The 19893-nt window shown below is 40.6% G+C and overlaps 1 protein-coding gene across 5 annotated transcripts in view; it reads right to left on the bottom strand.

Annotated features, from left to right (window-relative positions):
- CFAP44 (cilia and flagella associated protein 44) overlaps window positions 1-19893 on the bottom strand; it is a 145650-nt gene that overhangs the window by 33619 nt on the left and 92138 nt on the right. For all 5 annotated transcript variants that reach the window (XM_050778809.1, XM_050778812.1, XM_050778813.1 and 2 more), the window contains 3 exons: window positions 14369-14565; window positions 11289-11463; window positions 2707-2884 (listed from right to left, as the gene is read on the bottom strand). In XM_050778809.1, coding sequence (XP_050634766.1) covers window positions 2707-2884; window positions 11289-11463; window positions 14369-14565 — 550 coding nt within the window. The remainder of the gene's footprint in view (window positions 1-2706; window positions 2885-11288; window positions 11464-14368; window positions 14566-19893) is intronic.

Below are 19893 nucleotides of genomic sequence, written 5' to 3'. Positions count from 1 at the left end.
TTCCTGCTGGAACTTTGAATCCCTTGGATTTAGACTCACTTAGGGCTGCCCACCTAGGCCCAAACTACAGGTTAGCCTATTTTCATTCTGAATTTTGGCCACATGATTATCATTACTCCTTGTGTAGGCAAGGCCATGATTCTGAATTTCAGTAGCATGTCACACCAAGAGACTGCAGGATCCTTCCTTCATTCCTTCTCCATTTATCTAAGCCAAGCTGTGCCTCTGCTTCCAGGCACAGGGGCTATATAATCTCATTGCTCTTTCATTACGAGCTGTCTCCCTGGTCTGTGTTGTCTAAATGCCATTCCCAGAGCCTGAGAGCACATGCAACCCTACTTTCTGTGCGCAGTTAGGCTACTAGATTGTCCAAAGGCCATGAAGAGTTACTTTTCATAGGAAGATCAAGTCACTCCTTCAAGCAGTCTTACAAAAGCCACATATATATTTACTATCTGCAACACAGAAAACTATATCAAGATAGAGGATATGTTCTGCAACTTGAAAATAAACCTTTAAACCACTAAGGTTTAAACTCAAAAGCCAACAGTTGGGTGAATGACAACCACCTCTAAAGTGTCTGATGGATTGCAGATTAGGCCACCAAGAACGAACCCAAATCACTGATGGCTATACGACCTACCTCTTTAAGGAGCCTCTTCACACATCAATTCTTTCTTTCTAGTTTTACAAATACCACACAGCCGGGCGCGGTGGCTCAATCAAGCCTGTAATCCCAGCCCTCTGGGAGGCCGAGACGGGTGGATCACGAGGTCAGGAGATCGAGACCATCCTGGCTAACACAGTGAAACCCTGTCTCTACTAAAAAATACAAAAAACTAGCCGGGCGAGGTGGCGGGCGCCTGTAGTCCCAGCTACTCGGGAGGCTGAGGCAGGAGAATGGCGTGAACCCAGGAGGCGGAGCTTGCAGTGAGCTGACATTTGGCCACTGCACTCCAGCCTGGGCAAGAGAGCCAGACTCCGCCTCAAACAAAACAAAACAAAACAAAACAAACAAACAAATACCACACAAACCTAAATACTGGCTGAGAAAAAAGATGAACAATACACTATTTTAAAAATATTTAATACTTTTCAATGATTTTCAATTTGACCATGACAATAAAGACCATTTATGGATTTTGGCCATTAAATTAACCCTATGAGGTATACCAGACATGTCTTGTTGTTAATTGGTATTAATACTCTTTTTACAGATGAAATAAAAGGCTTAGGGAGATTTGTATGACTTAGCAAAGTTCACATGGCTATTAAGTGGCAGAGATGGAAACAGAACTCCAGTCTTCTGACTTGTAGAAAAAGGTGTTCTATGTGATTTTATTTTAACAAAGCAAATTTCAATGTAATGCAATTAAGTTGAAGACATCATACCTGCCCATCTCCTCAACTAGAGTATGAAATTTCAGATTGGATAAATCGTGGTCATAAGAACATTTCTCTACAATGATGGATGTAACATGATGAATAAATAAAAATTACCTTAGAAGAACAACTAGGAAAACAATCCAAATGGTCATTACTAAAATGTCCAAATTGTCCACTTTGATGAGAAACACACAGTTATGAGCTATGAAAACGGATTTGTGGATATGAATTGCCAAGCCAGGACCCTTGTGCTACTGGGATGCATCTCTTTGGTGAAACAGAAAAAGACACCCATTCCTCAGGACACTTAATTTTCATTTGTCAGATAATTATAAAATATTCAAAAATACTATTAATATATCTGTGATGTGATTGGTACCCTCTCCAAAGTGATGCCTTGAAATGTGCAACCTCCACAACCACACTAGGTTACCGTGTATCAAGTTCTCCTAAAAGTAGTAGCTCAGATGACCTCTAAGCCTTTAAGTATAAAAAGTCACTTGTCAGTCCAAATGGTGATTAAGGAATTAATATAGCAGGAAGAGGAACTTTGATAAGAAAACGGGGATCAGAATGATCAGGATGATTGAAAGTGGTTTGGAGGAATGCAGACAAAATAACAAAGAAATATATTAGTTTGTTAGCATTGAGTTGCCTAGAAAAGTTTGGAAGTCCTACAAAAAAAAAAAAAAAGGCTAAATAATGGCCTTTTTAATCTAAGTCCTTAGTGGTCCATGGCAACAAAAAACTAAATCCAATGAGGATTTGTTTGAATTTCAGAGGTTCAAAGTCCACAAAATATAATGCTTACCCATGAAACTGGTACTGAAACATGGTATTTTAAGGAAAGCTCAAAGACAGAATGAGTCTTCTGAGAAATGCTAACTCAACAAAGATGTATTAATACTTCTAATAAGGCCACAGTAAAAAAGAGATAGAGACATTCATCAGACAGTCAAACTCTGACCTAGAATACTAGATATCCCTGATGACCCTGCCACACCTGTCAGGTAATACCCATCTATAACCCTCAGATACACTGTAAGTATTTGCAGCTGGTTCTTCCATATTAGCTGACTAACCATGGACAAATCTCTTGTCCTCTCTGGGCCTCAGTTTCCTTATTTGTAAAAAGAGGACATTCTAGATAATCATGGAAGTCTTTTCCAGTTCTAAATTTCTAAGGTTGTATATTCTTATTGACCAGATAGGGCTTGACCAGATAGGGCTTGACCAGATAGGGAAATGAGTGGTTTTAGCAGAATTTAATTAAGAACCCAGGGTGCTTTCTCCATTGTCATAAAATCTGTAGATAAGTACCAAAGAATCTAGGTGTCCTAGTTCCTCTTCCTTCTTGGCAGCATTTATTCTCATGTGCTCAGGTATCTTATAGTCTGGGGCTGTCTTCAGATTGAAATCTCCCATATACACCTGGGCTTCTTTGATGGCTTGAAGATCTTTAGGATCTTCATAGTCGTCACCAGGTTTACTCTTGTATCTATTAGAAAAATAGACAACCCAGACACAAATATTACAATAAACTCCAATTTGTCTACATTAATATAGGCATATATTCAAATTTAATCATTATACAAAAGTTTAATTTCAAATCTGTGATGCCACTTTTGTCACAGAGCCCAAGCATTTTTTAAAAGTCAATTACTACTTTTAAAGTATCCCAAGCAAAATAATATACAATTATATAAATAGGAACCAATCACTAGATTGTACTGAAATAATCTGAATTACTGGTAGGCTTTGATTCACTTCTAAGTAATTCATATTAACATTGTTACTTATTCTCTTGATATAAATTACGTCTTGGAAATTAGGTGGGTTTTTTAATGACTACAAAGTCAATTAAACTTTTTTTTTTTTTTTTTTGAGATGGAGTCTCACTCTTTTTGCCTGGCTGGAGTGAGTGGTACAATCTCGGCTCACTGCAACCTCCACCTCCCAGGTTCAAGTGATTCTCCTGCCTCAGCCTTCCAAGCAGCTGGGACTACAGAGATGGTCTCGATCTCCTGACCTCGTGATCTGCCTGCCTCAGCCTCCCAATGAGATGGGATTATAGTCGTGAGCCATTATGCCCAGACAATTAAACTTTGTATTTGCATAAGTGCTTGCTGTAAAATTTTCAGAAAAGGTATCTAGTTTAAGATGATAGCATGAGCATACATATTTGCCTCTCCCTCTGTACCCAAATTCCATGAAAATGACAGTATAGAAGTACAAAAAGTTGTAAATTATCAGAAATCTAAGAATGGAATAGAAAGCCATGAGCAAACCAGTGACACTGATCCATTTCTGGAAGACAAAAAGAAGATAAAATTACATTAGTGAATAAACCAGACCAAACTATAGCCCAGAATACCCACAAGATAAGGCCACAAAAAGGATTGAATATTATCTTCTTGGTGAAGTCCCTAGAATGCTCCAAGCACAAACAGGACAAGTACAGAATGGAATGCTAGATATATTTAGCAAAATTAATTAAAGGATTGAAAAAAAATGCTTAAACCAGTTGGACCCTCCCAAACTTTCCCACCTGCATACATACAAAACAGTGGCAATCTTTATATCCAGACTAAAATCAAAGAATTATTCTCTACAGAAACTGAACTCTCTGCTTTGGAAGTACTAAGGTATCTAAAGGTATAGGCTATCATAATACCTTGGTACTAATAAAAGGCCCTTCATTGGGAGATCCCAACATACCTGTCTAATTTTTTAAAGTAAAGTCTACTAGCCAACATGAGCATGTATACGTAGCTCTCAGAGGAAACCCATACCATCTATTGTATTAACTGACAATCATTTATTTGTGTAAAACTGCACTAAAATGAAGGATTACTATTTTTAAAGAAAAGGAAAGGAGAAAGGGAGAAAGGAAAGGAAAGAAAGAAAAAGGAAGGAAAGAAAAAGGAAGGGAAGGGAAGAGAAGAGTTACTTCTGCCTCTGGCCACGTGAGAGTAACAGCACCCATTGTTATCCTCATAATATAAACAACCAGAAAACTGAATAAAAATATGTGAAACAATTATGTTCAGACATTGAAAATAAAGAGCATAAAACTGTAATTCTTGAGAAAAGTAAAAAGACATGATCCTTATTATCTCCTGGCTGCCGCATAGAGGAAATTACCAGCCTGTGGAGTAGGATCAGGATCCCAAACACAGCCCAGGGAACTCACTGACTGAGGAGACAGAGATTAGAGTACAAGGAGGCCAAATTTGGTGCTAAGAAATTTGTGGAAAAGAATATCAGAGATACACAAAGAAATGCCTCTGAAAATCTACATAGAACCTTAACATTTTGGCTGAGTATTAATCTGTACATGCGTAATGTGAACCACCATGGAGCTGGGCAAAGAACAACTCCTGGAAAAAGTACAATTACTGGGAAACTGTAGAACAAATAATTCTCATAGTTTACACATAGCTGGGAATCACTCATGTTCCCACCAACTGGAGAGACCTTGTTGAGTACAGAGGACATTCAAGAATAACCATAAAAAATCATGCCTTCAAAGACAAAAAGGCATAGAAGATATGAAAAACATTATCAATCATCTTGTCCTAATTGACATTTATAGAACACTACACCAAACAATGCAAGAAAGCATATTCTTTTCAAGCACGTATTGAACTTTTATGTAGACAGACTGTATATGCAGGGCCATAACACAGTTCTCCATAAATCTTTAAAAATTTAAATTATATAGACTATTTTCTATTACCACAAACAACTAAATTAGAAATCTAATTTAGGAAGATATTTTTTAAACTCCAAATCTTTGGAAACTAAATTGCAAGTCAAGGAAGTAATCACAAGTGATGTTAGAAATACTTTGGAGGCCGGGTGCGGTGGCTCAAGCCTGTAATCCCAGCACTTTGGGAGGCCAAGACGGGCGGATCACGAGGTCAGGAGATCGAGACCATCCTGGCTAATACGGTGAAACCCTGTCTCTGCTAAAAACAACAAAAAACTAGCTGGGCGAGGTGGCGGGCGCCTGTAGTCCCAGCTACTCGGGAGGCTGAGGCAGGAGAATGGCATGAACTCGGGAGGCGGAGCTTGCAGTGAGCTGAGATCCAGCCACTGCACTCCAGCCTGGGCGACAGAGTGAGACTCCGTCTCAAAAAAAAAAAAAAAAAAAAAAAGAAATACTTTGGACTACGTGATAATAAATATCTACCATATGAAAATGTGTAATGCAGCTAACTCAATGCTTAGGAGGAAATTTATAGTTTAAATGTTTATATTACAAAGGAAGAAGGGCATAGAATCAAAACTTATACACAGGTTTACACACTAAGAAGCAAGAAACTAAAAGCTAATTAAACCTAAGTTAACTAGAAGGGAAGAAATTATAAAAATAATAGTAAATCAATGACAGATAAAGCAGACCAAACAATATGTTAAAATCTATGACCAAAAGCTAGTTCTTTGAAAAGATCTATAATGTGGGTAAATCACTAGCTGGAATGATGAAGAAAAAGAGATAATATGAAAATTAACAATGTAAATAAAACAGAGGGCATCAAAACAGATACTACAGAAATTAAATATAAGGGAATAATATAAACTACTTCATGCCAATAAAATTAACAACTTAGACGAAACGCACAAATTTCTTCAAAGACACAAATTATAAAAACTGACTCAAGAAGAAATAGAACATCTGGATAGTACTATAACAACAAAAATTTTAAATTTGTATTTAAAACTATCCCTCAAAGAATACTTACAGATGGATTCATTGACAAATTCCTTAGTAAAGCAGAAGAAAGAAAACAGAAATCCAAAACATAGAACAAACAGAAAACAAAATACAGAATCGCAGATGTAAGGCCTAAATATACATAAGTACGTTAAACATAAATGGTCTAAATATACCATTGAATGACAGAAATGGGCAGTGTGGACTTAAAAACATAACCCAATTGTATGTTGCCTAGTGAAGTTAGTGAAGACACTAACTTCAAATATAAAAGTATAGGTAGGTTGAGGTAAAGGATGGAAACAGTTATATTATTTAAACACTGAATGCTTTCCAAGATAAGGAACAAAGTGTGGATGCTAGTTCTTCCCACTGTATTTCAATATAGTACTGGAAGTTCTAGCCAGTGCAATAACAAAAGGAAATAAGATGCAAACAGATTAGAAATAAACCTGCCCCTGTTTCCAAATGGCATGGTTGTCTACACATAAAATATCAAGAAACCTACCAAAAAAACTCTTACAACTGAGACAGTTCAGAAAGGCCACAGGATACTAGATAAACATACAAAAATCAATTGTATTTCTATACTAGCAGCGAATGTGAACACATAGACACCAATATTAAAAACACAATGGTATTTAAAATTGCTCAAAAAAGAAATGCTTACATGCAAATCTAACAAAACATGAACAGAACCTTTTATGCTGAAAACAGCAAAACACTGATGAAAGAAATCAAAGATCTAAATAAATGGAAAGTCATACCATGTCCATGGATTAGAAGACTCAACACAATAAAGATAAAAATTATCTCCAAATTAATACATTGCTTTAACATAATTCTTATTGAAATTATGGCAAGATTTTCTATACATATAGACAAGATTTTTCTGAAATTTATATGGAAAGAAAAGTAATTATAATGTCTAAAATAATTTTGAAAAATAAAATGAGAGGAATCACTCTACCAGATTTCAAGATCTATTATATAGATATATGAATCAAGACAATGTACTGTTGGTAAGAGGATAGATATATAGATCAACAGACTTGAAAGTAAACCCAGAAATAGACCCACACAAATATGTCCAAATGATTTCTGACAAAGATGCAAAAGGAATTCAATGGAGGAAATGTCTTTTCAGCAAAAATGCTAGAGTAATTGGACATCTGTAAGAAAAAAACAAATCTCAACCTAAGTCTGATGCCTTATTTAAAAATTAGCTTAAATATAAAAAGAAAAACTATAAAATGTTTAAACAAAAATAGGATAAAATATTTGGGACCTAGGGCCAGGCAGAGTTCTTAGACTTGACATCAAAATCAAGATTTATATAAGGAAAATTGATAAACTGAACATCAACTAAATTAAAAGCTGTTGCTCTGTGACAAACTCTGTTAAGGGAGGCCAAGTGCAGTGGTTCACACCTGTAATCCCAGCACTTTGGGAGGACAGGGAAGGTAGATCACTTGAGGTCAGGGGTTCCAAACCAGCCTGGCCAACATGATGAAACCCTGTCTCTACTAAAAAAAATTGCAAAAGTTAGTGGGGCATGGTGGCACATGTTTGTAATCCAAGCTACTTGGGAGGCTGAGGCAGGAGGATCATTTGAACCCAGGAGACGGAGTTTGCAGTGAGCCAAGATTGCACCACTGCACGCCAGCCTGGGCAACACACGAGACTCTGTCTCAAAAAAAAAGAAAGAAAGAAAGAACAAACTCTGTTAAGGGAATGAAAAGATAAGCTACAGATTAAGAGACTAAGATAAAATATTTATAAACTATATATCCAACTAGCATATAGTACACATCCAGGACTAGTATCTAGAATATAAAAAGAAGTCTAAAATCTCAACAGTAAAAGGGAGAACAATCCTATTCATATGTGAGAAAAAGACACAAAGGGCCATGTCACCAAAAATATACAGATGGCAAATAAACCAATGAAAACATGTGCTTGTCACGTGAAACTACCTCATACCAGATTTTTTTTTAAATCCCCAAATCTCTCTGCTGCTTGCAGAGCAGACTGCTTCTCAGTGTCTGTCAGGGTCTGATCGAAAAGTAACATAACATGTCTCCAGGAGCATTCAAACATTTGGGTGAAATTCTAGAAAGTCTCTCAGGCTCATCTGAAAAGTTGCCAAGATCTCTCTTAATTTGCATTAAGTCCCGTAGGGAGATGGGGACCTTGGCCTAACTGGGCCCAAATTCACTGGGTATCTGTTGGAGGGGCAAGAGTGAGACTGGGGCTTGTTTAGGGTAAGGATTTCTAGGAGAGGGCAAGTGAGGGGCTGAAGCTGGATAAGGAGGTTGGGGTGGATCTGGAGGAGCAAGGCTGGAGGGAGCTCACTTCTCTGCTGGGGGTGCCTCTGGGAGTCATATCTTTAATTCGCTAGGCTTACCCCTTGCAACCTGAGATGGCCAACAGGAGGGCTGGATCAATCCTACACTGTTGGCAAGTCTGGATTGCCTTGCAAGCTATAGAAAGCCTGCACATATGGGGCTTACAGACCATCTGTCCTCACATCCACAGAAAAAGTCCAACTGCTGAATGGTATAAAAATGAATGGTTCCTTCCTGAGGCCAAGCCATCCTTCCTGTAAATCACAATTTGGCCAAATCCTTGTGCAGAGGGCTATGAGGGGTTTTTCCTCCAGATTCTGAGGGTCAAACAGTCCCAGTGGTTCAGGATACACTCCAGAGGAGTATAAGCTGGGGGTGGTGAAGAGAACTGGTTGCCCATTCTGAAAGACAGGGAATAGAGGCATCCCTCCTTCCTTTCCTTCTTTCAGTGAAAACTCAGGGTGTGATGGAGACAGAAAGCAAGCATCCTCCTTTCACTTTCCACCCCTTATCCCTGAGCTGGCCATAGGTACCACTGCGGTATGTACCCATGAAGCAGGGGAAACCTGGAGAATAGTAGTTAACCACCCTCACCTATGCCTCCATTTCTCCCTGCTGTCGGAAAACTGAGTTCCGTGGGTCTGTTTATGCCATGAAGCATGGTCTCCTTCCATGGGGTGGGGGGTTTAGTCGGCAGGAATTGGTCCTGCTTTACATTGTGCCTGTTGCCTGGCTTTGGATCCCTCAGACTGGGTTTTTCTTTCTAGGGCCTCAGCCTGAAGCTTGGAATCAAGGTTGGGACTGAAAAGTATTTTAGAGGCTGTTTGTATCTATTTAGAGTGTCTCAAGTGTGCCCTGCCAAATCTGCAGTTCTCAGCCAGCAGGGGCCATTCCTGTTAACTTTCTTATCAGAAACAGAGCTAGGGGGAGCCCTCTCACTTAGAAAAGGAAAAAAACAGAAAAACAGTTTAAGGCACAAAAAGTGGAGAGAGTCTGGGGGAAGAACCCCTTGCTTAGTGCAACTGGACCTTTCTAATCCTTTTATCTTTCCTTCAGTTCAGACTAGGTTGAATTCCTTGGCCAGAGGAGGAGAGGTTCCGTTGGCGTGGTGGGTGAGAAGCACATGTCCATTGGCCCTGTGGGGTTGCAGCTACCATCATAGCTTTCTCCTGCCTTGCTCATGACTGTTGGGCTCGACCCTGGCCTGCTGTGGCCATGCCCAGGTGCCCAAGCTGGGAGGAAAAAGGGTAAGGAGAGGTACCCTGAGCCATGCATTCCTGCAGCTGTCAAAGTGGAGGCATACATGGCATCTCTACGAACAGTTGGTCTGATTTTCACCTTTGGAGGCTGAGCCTAATGCTCATTTTGCTTAGTAACATTTCCACAGCCTGTAGCAAAATTCCTAACATTATACAAAAGAGATAAGAGCCATTTCAAAGACAGAAAAGAGACAAAGTCTAGGGGTTTCGACCTCCCAGTTAGGGTGAAGTTTTTTAAACTCAGTGAAGAGAAACAGAGCCTTTTACCTGCAAGAAAGAGAAAGGTGGCAGGGTTTTGAAAGACAGGCAGACCCAAAAGTTTGGCATTCACTCACACTCACCTTCCACAATCCCAGACGAGTCCCCAGTTGAAATGGGAAAGGTTCCCTTGTCCCCCTCGCAGGGTGTGCAATGGGAGTGTGGCTCACTTCTTCAGTACCCCATTGCTCAAACCTCTAGGGGAGCATACAGACCGGCAGGCTGTGGGGCTCTAACCCCATGGCAGTGTCTAGGGGTGAATGTTTACAGCTGAAGCCCCAATGGGCGTGTGTTACAGGGTGCTCTCTTAGTTTGTTGTCTATAGGCAGCCTGTGTTAACCAGCTCAATTAGACTCCCTTCCTTATCACAAAGACAGATGGATTTCTGTATCCCGGGGTTTCTTGCCTTGGTGTACTGAAATAATCGGATCACATGTGGGCTTGGAGGATGAGTGCAAATTTTTATTGAGTGGAAGTAGCTCTCCTCCAATGGGAGAACCAGAAGGGAGGTGGTTTTTCCCTGGATTTGGGCCACTCGGCAGCCCCAGCCCAACTCTCCCGCCAAACTCTGCCTTGCCCACTGGTCAATGGCCTGCCAGCATCTATTGATGCCTGTCAGCATGCTCTTGATGACCAGTTACTTGTGTCATCTGCCAGTGTGTCCCTTATGATATCCAGCCACTTCTGTGTCTGCCTGCTATGGTCTCGGGTTTTAATAGGCCCAGGATGAGGGCATGGCAGGCCAGGGTGGTCTTGGGAAATGCAACATTTGGGCAGGAAATGCCTCTCCTCACCTAGGTCCGTGGGGGTGGAGCTCTAGCCAGGGACCACTCCTTTCTCTGCCCAGCACTTCCCTTCCTCCCTTCCATATAATTTAAAGGGACTAATCCTTTCCCTTCCCAGCACTCCCATATCAATACTGGATATTTTAAAAAAAGAAAGAAATTAACTTCAGATGGTTAAAGATAAAGGTAAGAGCCAAAACTATAAGATGTTAGAAGAACATACAGGAGAATATGTTTATGATTTTGAGATAGAAAAGCATTTCTTAATTCTTAAAAATCATTCTGACTATACAGTATTATTAGCAAAATAGAATTCCTGGACTGGAAACTCTAAGGATTATAGAAGTTCTACCAAGGTATCACCACCCTAAAAGATCCAGTTGACCTGTTTATAATATCTCCTTCTCTGTTTTTATTGTTTTCACTTTTGAAATTAAATGATAACAATGTCAATAAATATAAAGGTTTTTAAGATATATTATTTTGGGACTCAAATATTAAAAAGATAAGAGTTTAGGTTAAAAAAACTCACAGTTCCTCCCATTCTTTTTTTCGCTGTTGAATCTTTAATTGTGCCCTTTCAGCTTTCAATATAAGTTTTCTTGTTTTCTCGATTTGATTTTCCACCATAATTTCACTTAGGGTTTTAGGCCGAAATTTCTTCCCTTTTTCTATTATTGATTCTTCTTGTATGGCAATGCTCCCACCTATATAGAGAATCAACATTTTTCAGCCTTTTCAAGACATAAAAACAAAACAAAACTCTCAGATACTGTTTTTAACCTGCTGCATTAAAAAAAAAAAAAAAAAAAAACAACGCAGAGAATATATTGAATTCGTAAATCAAAGTATTTATTGAGCACTAGGTGTGGTGGCTCACGCCTGTAATCCCAGCACTTTGGGAGGCTGAAGCAGGTGGATCACTAGAGGTCAAGAGTTTGAGGCTAGCCTGGGCAATGTGGTGAAACCCGATCCCTACTAAAAATACAAAAATTAGCCAGCCATGGTGGTGCGTTCCTATACTCTCAGCTACTTGGGAGGCTGAAGCAGGAGAATTGCTTGAACCCAGGAGGCAGAAGTTGCAGTAAGCTGAAATCTTGCCACTGCACTTCAGCCTGGGGAACAGAGCGAGACTCTGTCTCATACAAAACAAAACAAAACAAAACAAAAACAAAAATGTATTTATTGACCAACTACTATGAATTCAACCCCATAATAAGTACTGTGGAATGCCAAAATAAAAAGATCTAAGTCACATTTTTTGCTTTCAAAAACCTTACTAAAAAGTTGGCAAGATAAGACATATATTAAACAATTAGAGAACAAGATAAATGATGATGGACCACTAACATGTTGGGAAAGAGTGTTTGTGACATGATGGCGGGGAAAACGAGAAAAATCGAGTAAGTCCAATTCGATACATACAATTTGAGGTGGCACATACCAACTGAAGTGCTCTGAAGCCAACTAAAAAACTTGTCAGAAACACAGTCAAATAAATAATTTAAAAATTATTGGCTTTATGGCCAGGCCTGGTGGCTCACTCCTATAATCTTATCACTTTGGAAGGCCAAGGTAGGCAGATTGCCTGAGCTCAGGAGTTCAAGACCAGCCTGGGCACAGTGAAACCCCCATCTCTCTAAAAATATACACACACACACAATTAGCTGGGTATAAACCCAGTTACTCAGGAGGCTGAAGTACCAGAATTGCTTGAACCTGGGAGGCGGAGGTTGCAGTGAGCCAAGATTGGACCACTTCACTCCAACCTGGGAGACAGAGAGAAACTCTGTCTCAAAAAAAAAAAAAAAAAAAATTGGCCGTATCAACTAATGAGTTTCTTTTCTTTTCTTTTTTTTTCTTTTTTGAGACAGAGTCTCACTTTGTCACTTAGTAGAGTGCAATGATGTAATCTTGACTCACTGCAACCTCTGCCTCTGGCGTTCAAGTGATTCTCCTGCCACAGCCTTGTAAGTAGCTGGGACTACGGGAATGTATCACCGTGCTCAGCTAATTATTGTATTTTTAGTAGAGATGGGGTTTCACCATGTTGGCTAGGCTGGTCTTGAACTCCTGACCTCAAGTGATCCACCTGCCTTGGCCTCCCAAAGTGCTGGGATTACAAGTGTGAGCCACCACACCTGGTCTACTAACAAGTTCCTATTGGGGAATTACTCTATTCATGTTCAAGCTTTAGATAGATATGAAAAATTAAATAATATGAGATACTTACATAGTTATAAATAACCATTTCATCGGCCGGGCGCGGTGGCTCAAGCCTGTAATCCCAGCACTTTGGGAGGCCGAGACGGGCGGATCACGAGGTCAGGAGATCGAGACCATCCTGGCTAACACGGTGAAACCCCGTCTCTATTAAGAAATACAAAAAACTAGCCAGGCGAGGTGGCGGGCGCCTGTAGTCCCAGCTACTCGGGAGGCTGAGGCCGGAGAATGGCGTAAACCCGGGAGGCGGAGCTTGCAGTGAGCTGAGATCCGGCCACTGCACTCCAGCCTGGGTGACAGAGCGAGACTCCGTCTCAAAAAAAAAAAAAAAAAAAAAAAATAACCATTTCATCATATTTCATATTTCAAATATATGGTGGTATAGAGAAAGAAGAGTTTATGTGGCCTGGGTGGTCATGGGAAGGCTTTATAAACAAAAGTGTAATTTAAGCTACATCCCCAAGAATTGGTAGAATTCAGAGAGGAGAGAAGTGAAGAGGTCACTCCAGCAGGAGCCTGGGTGTGGAAGTGTCAGATATAATTAGGGAGCAGCAGGCAGGACAGAAGACTAAACAGGCAAGCTGAACAGTATGAGAAGGCACTACTGGAAACATAGAATATGGATAGATTGTGGAAGGATTAAGATCAGGACAGCGGTTTCAGAATTTATCCTAGAAGCAAAAAGGAGACATTAAAGAGTTCCCAGTGAAGAAGATAAACCAATATTAATGTTTGTATTATATCATTGTCAATAGCCTAGATCTAGCCAGGTTGCAGCAGCACCTTGTATTTATTATTGAATGGCTCTCCAAGCCATTTCAGAATTCTTGTTCTTCTACTAATCTGCAGTCACCTTGTGGGCAGCCACAAGAAACAGGTTGCAGGGATTAGAGGTACTATTTTCATACCTCTATTCTCTGCTCATTCTATTTAAAGCATATGTTCTTGGAAAATAGTCTGAAATGCAGTGTTTTAGCCCCACACTTTGGGATGGGGCCCAGGAATCTGACACAAACCACTGCCTAGAACCTAGCATCTGGGGAAATCCTAGATTTAAGAATAGCTAGATGTGGCAAGTAAGAAAACAGCAGCATCCAGTCCTCTCACCCACTCTCAGTCACATGACCAGCGTAGGTTTTCTTACAAACTACGTTAAAGAGGAAAGTGGACATGGAGCATTTGTTGGAAAAATGTGGCCTCTCATTCTCAGCTATACCACACATTTTTGTCTCTCTCGATTATTTACTCCAAAGAAAACCGTCATGGAAGGAAGAGGGACAAGAGATTGAGCTCAAGCCACCAAAGAAGGTTCAATGGTTCTGCCCACAGACAATTCACTTTTGAAGTCTTAGTAAATAAGAATTTAAAAGCTTTCTTGTCGTAGGCTACCTGCATCTCTCTGGCTGTCCTTTCTTCCAGTTCCCTCTTTTTCAAACCTGTCCAGTTTGCTTGGTTTTCTCTCTGATTGACTAGTTCGTTTGAATTTGGAGTACTTAGAGGGCTGTACCAGCCTGTAAGAGGATATCTTGTGGTCACTTAGTATGGCATGAACCACAATAGTATCACTTTCCAATGGATCTCGAAATCTGAAAAAATAAAACAAGTATTTGCAATAGTCACCATTTTGATCATTCTGCATAATTACTAGTAATAAAATAAAACTACAATACACGATTCTTATTATATCATTATATTGTGCTAGACTCAAATTTTAACATATATATAACAACAGGATGTCATGGAAGTTGGATTGGACTTGATTAAAGAGCAAATATAATCTTTATAATGAAAATACTAAACAACTCATTATTAATCACTATAATACCAGTACTTTCATAATACGTGGAAAAATGAAAATTTTGCAGGCAGACTGCAGTTTAATGGTAAACAGATCATATCAAACTCTGAGGAAATATAATCTACTTCCCTACATATTATATATAATAGACTATATATTATATATTATATGTATATATATCTACACATATATAAATAGATTATTATATATAATGTGTAATAGATATATAGTTTGTGTATGTGTTTTGATGCATAGACATATAAATACATAAAACATGTAAATTATGTAAACAAATATATTAATATCTGTGTGTGAGTGAAGGGTCTCTAAATCAAAAAGTGGAAAAATAATTTTTAACTCTTATTCCCCAGAGACTAAAGAATGTTCATTCTTCACCTCACAAAATGTTTTAAAAGTACATTTTGTTTTCTTAAATTATATGGTATGTGTGGTGTGTATATATGTGGGTGTTTACATACATGTGGCAATGCAATTTATTTGTACATAGTACTATAAAAAGAGCAGACCTTAAGCAGTTGAATAAAAGTAGAGACCTCCTCATTTCTACTCTTTGCCCCTCAGTTTTCCATGTTTAACGACATTTCACAAAAGTCCCAATCTATCAGATTCCCCTATTTGCCTCTGTAAAAAACATTAAGCTCAGGAAATCATACTAATCTCTAGTTCTTCTTTCTCTCATTGCCCACAGAGTCTTATTTTTAAAATTTCTTCATCTATCTGTCAATTAAAAAAATTAAAATTTTTTTTCATCAATTACCTTGTTATTTGGGGGCATTGGTTCATAATTATCACACACACACACACATATATGCACTTTTAATTTTAGAATTTAATTTATTTTTGTATATAGTGATTATTCCTAGCTTGTTTGCCTTTCTTACTATTTTTCTAACTTAATCTTTAAACTCTATGTCTGCTTTTAAAATGATTTACTATTTCTTTTTAATGTTCCCTTTTCTTTCATACATACTATCTTGCTCATCTCTTTAAGACTTATTTCCTTTATGTATTTGCCCACTGGAACTTTTAAATTTTAGCCTTTCCATGAGACCCAGATAACACTGAGAGGTGAAGCCAGCTGGACTTCCTGGGTCGAATGGGGACTTGGAGAACTTTTCTGTCTAGCTAGAGGATTGTAAACACACCCATCAGCGCTGTGTGTCTAGCTAAAGGATTGTAAGTGCACCAATCAGCACTCTGTAAAAATGCACCAATCAGCACTCTTTGTCTAGCTAAAGAATTGTAAATGCACCAATCAGCACTCTGTAAAAATGCACCAATCAGCACTCTGTGTCTAGCTAAAGGATTGTAAGTGCATCAACCAACACTCTGTAAAAACACACCAATCAGTGCTCTGTGTCTAGCTAAAGGATTGTAAACGCACCAATCAGCACTCTGTAAAATGGACCAATCAGCGCTCTGTAAAATGGACCAATCAGCAAGACGTGGGTGGGGACAAATAAGGGAATAAAAGCTGGCCACCCCAGCCAGCAGCAGCAACCCGCTTGGGTCCCCTTCCATGCTGTGGAAGCTTTGTTCTTTTGCTCTTCACCATAAATCTTGCTGCTGCTCACTCTTGGGGTCCACACCACCTTTAACAGCTGTAACACTCACCACGAAGGTCCACTGCTTCATTCTTGAAGTCAGCGAGACCAAGAACCCACTAGAAGGAACCAACTCGGGACACACCTTGGCAACCCAGATGGGACATCGCCATGCAGTGAGTACCATCAGACCCCTGTAGCTTGCTATTCTGTCCTATTTTTCCTCGCAATTCAGGGGCTAAATACCAGGCACCTGCCAGCCAGTTAAAATCAACTAGCATGGCCGCCGGACTAAAGACATGGGTGTCAGGTTTTCTGGGAAAGGGCTCTCTAACAGCTACTTCTCTTTGGAGTTGGGAGCGTTGGTTTGCCTGGAACCAGATCCCGCGTTTCCTGTACTTCTGGGCTGAGCCAAGGGTCGACAGAGAGGAAAGTCATTCAGCTCAAGGGTCCTGACAAAAAGTTGGTTGACCCTGTAGCCATGAGCGGAACTCTCAAAGTCATGTCACCCAAGTGAGACTCACCCATCTATCCTACCTATCCTGATCCTTGCCTCCTGGGTCCTAATGGCTGTCAGACAAACTTCCTCCCGCCTCTCTTCTCCGAGGCTAGTCCCACTTCTAAAAACCACTCCCTGTCTCTGGTGCTTTTCTAGTTTCTCCTATAAGAATGATTTCTAGTATCAACTTCAGGACTTTGTTCCCTTCTTTAGGCACCTGGGCTCACCAATCAGAAAGACATAATTTTTGCCCAAAGACCCTTTGGGTGGGGAGACCAACTATCCTTTTAGGATCCTTCCTCATACCAGCAGGCCTAACAGAAGCTATTCCTGAGGCTAGGATATGGGGAGCTTCAGAAATGATATCCTTCCTATTCAAGTGAGGACAAAAGGCATCACTTTTCCAACCCTGGAGATCCCTTCCCTCCCTCAGGGTATGGCCCTTTACTTCATTTTTGGGGCATAACATCTTTACAGGATGGGGTAAAGTCCCAATACTAACAGGAGAACACCTAGGACTCTAACAGGTTTTCGAGAATGCATTGGTAAGGGCCACTAAATCCAACCTTCCTCAGTCCTCTTTGTGGTCTAAGAGGAAAACTAGTGTTTCTGCTGCTGCATCGGTGAGCACAACTATTCCGATCAGCAGAGTCCAGGGACCACTGAGGTTCTTGGGAAAGAGGGGTTTCTGCTGCTGCGTCGGTAAGCACAACTATTCCGATCAGCAGGGTCCAGGGACTGTTGCAGGTTCTTGGGCGGTGGGGGGTAAGTAAACAAACCAAAATCGCTGGCAGTTTTTCCTTTCACATGGGAAACACTCAGGCATCAACAGGCTCACCCTTGAAATGCATCCTAAGACACTGGGACCAATTTGACCCGCAAACCCTGAAAAAGAGGTGGCTCATTTTTTTTTCTGCACTACAGCCTGGCTCCAATGTTCTCTCTCTGATGGTGAAAAATGGCCACCTGAGGGAAGTATAAATTACAACACTATCCGGCAGCTTGACCTTTTCGGTAAGAGGGAAGGCAAATGGAGTGAAATACCTTATGTCCAAGCTTTCTTTTCATTGAAGGAGAATCCACAACTATGCAAAGCTTGCAATTTACATCACACAGGAGGACCTCTCAGCTTACCTCCATATCCTAGCCTCCCTATAGCTCCCCTTCCTATTAATGATAAGCCTCCTCTAATCTCCCTCATCCAGAAGGAAACAAGCAAAGAAATCTCCAAGGGACCACAAAACCCCCCAGGCTATTGGTTATGTCCCCTTCAAGCTGCAGAGGGAGGGGAATTTGGCTCAACCCAGGTACATGTCCCCTTCTCCCTCTCTGATTTAAAGCAGATCAAGGCAGACCTGGGAAAGTTTTCAGATGATCCTCTTAGGTACATAGATGTCCTACAGGGTCTAGGACAAACCTTTGACCTCACTTGGAGAGATGTCATGGTATTGTTACATCAAACCCTGGCCTTTAATGAAAAGAATGCAGCTTTAGCTGCAACCCAAGAGTTTGGAGATACCTGGTATCTTAGTCAAGTATATGATAGAATGACAGCCGAAGAAAGGGACAAATTCCCTACCGGTCAGCAAGCCGTCCCCAGTATGGATCCCCACTGGGACCTTGACTCAGATAATAGGGACTGGAGTTGCAAACATCTGTTGACCTGTGTTCTCAAAGGACTAAGGAGAATTAGGAAAACACCCATGAATTATTCAATAGTGTCCACCATAACTCAGGGAAACAAAGAAAATCCTTCTGCCTTCCTTGAGCAGCTACAGGAGGCCTTAAGAAAATATACTCCCCTGTCACCTGACTCCCTCGAGGGTCAACTGATCCTAAAAGATAAGTTTATTACCCAATTAGCCACAGGTATCAGGAGAAAGCTCCAAAAGCTTGCCCTGGGCCCTGAACAAAATCTGGAGGCATTACTAAACCTGGCAACCTCCGTGTTCTATAATAGGGACCAAAAGGAACAGGCTGAAAAGGAAAAGTGAGATCAGAGAAAGGCCACAGCCTTAGTCATGGCCCTCAGACAAACCTCGGTGGTTCAGAGAGGACAGAAAATGGAGCAGGCCAATCACCTGGTAGGGCTTGTTATCTGTGTGCTTTGCAAGGACACTTTAAAAAAGGTTGTCCAATGAGAAACAAGCTGCCCCCTTGCCCACGTCCACTATGCTGAGGCAATCATTGGAAGGTGCACTGCCCCAGAGGACAAAGGTTCTCTGGGCCAGAAGCCCCTAAACAGATGATCCAACAACAGGACTGAGGGTTTCCGGGGCAAGCGCCAGCTCATGTAATCACCCTCACTGAGCCCTGGGTATGTTTAACCATTGAGGACCAGGAAATTGACTTCCTCCTGGACACTGGCACAGCTTTCTCAGTGTTAATCTCCTGTCCCAGACAGCTGTCCTCAAGGTCTGTTACCATCCGAGGAATCCTGGGACAGCCTGTAACCAGGTATTTCTCCCACCTCCTCAGTTGTAATTGGGAGACTTCACTACAGATAGTAAGTATGCTTATCTAATCCTACATGCTCATTCTGCAATATGGAAAGAAAGGGAGTTCCTAACCCCTGGAGGAACCCCCATTACATATCACAAGGAAACCATGGAGTTATTGCACACAGTGCAAAAACCCAAGGAGGTGGCAGTCTTACACTGCCAAAACCATCAAAAAGGGAAGGAGAGGGGAAAACACCAGCAAAAGTGGCTGGCAGAGGCAGGGAAAGACCAGCAGAGAGGAAAGAGAGAGGAAGAGGCAGAGAGATAAAAAGAGAGAGAAAGGGAAAGAAATGAAGTCAAAAAGAAAGAGAAGGAAAGAGATAGAGGAAGAGACAGACAAAGAAGGAGTCAGAGAGGAAGAGAGAAAGCGACAGGAAGAGAGAAAGAGACAGAAAGAGGAAGAGACAGACAAAGAGGGAGTCAGAGAGAGAGAGAAAGACAGAAAGTCAAAGAGAGAGAGGAAGAGACAAAGAGGGAATCAGAAAGAGAGAAAGAGACAAAGAAGTCGAAGAGAAAGAAAGAGAGATGGAAGTAGTAAAGAAAAAAGAGTG

The sequence above is a fragment of the Macaca thibetana genome, chromosome 2, assembly GCF_024542745.1.
Source record: "Macaca thibetana thibetana isolate TM-01 chromosome 2, ASM2454274v1, whole genome shotgun sequence".
NCBI classification, from domain to species: Eukaryota; Metazoa; Chordata; class Mammalia; order Primates; family Cercopithecidae; genus Macaca; species Macaca thibetana.
This window is presented reverse-complemented; position numbering and strand designations above follow the sequence as displayed.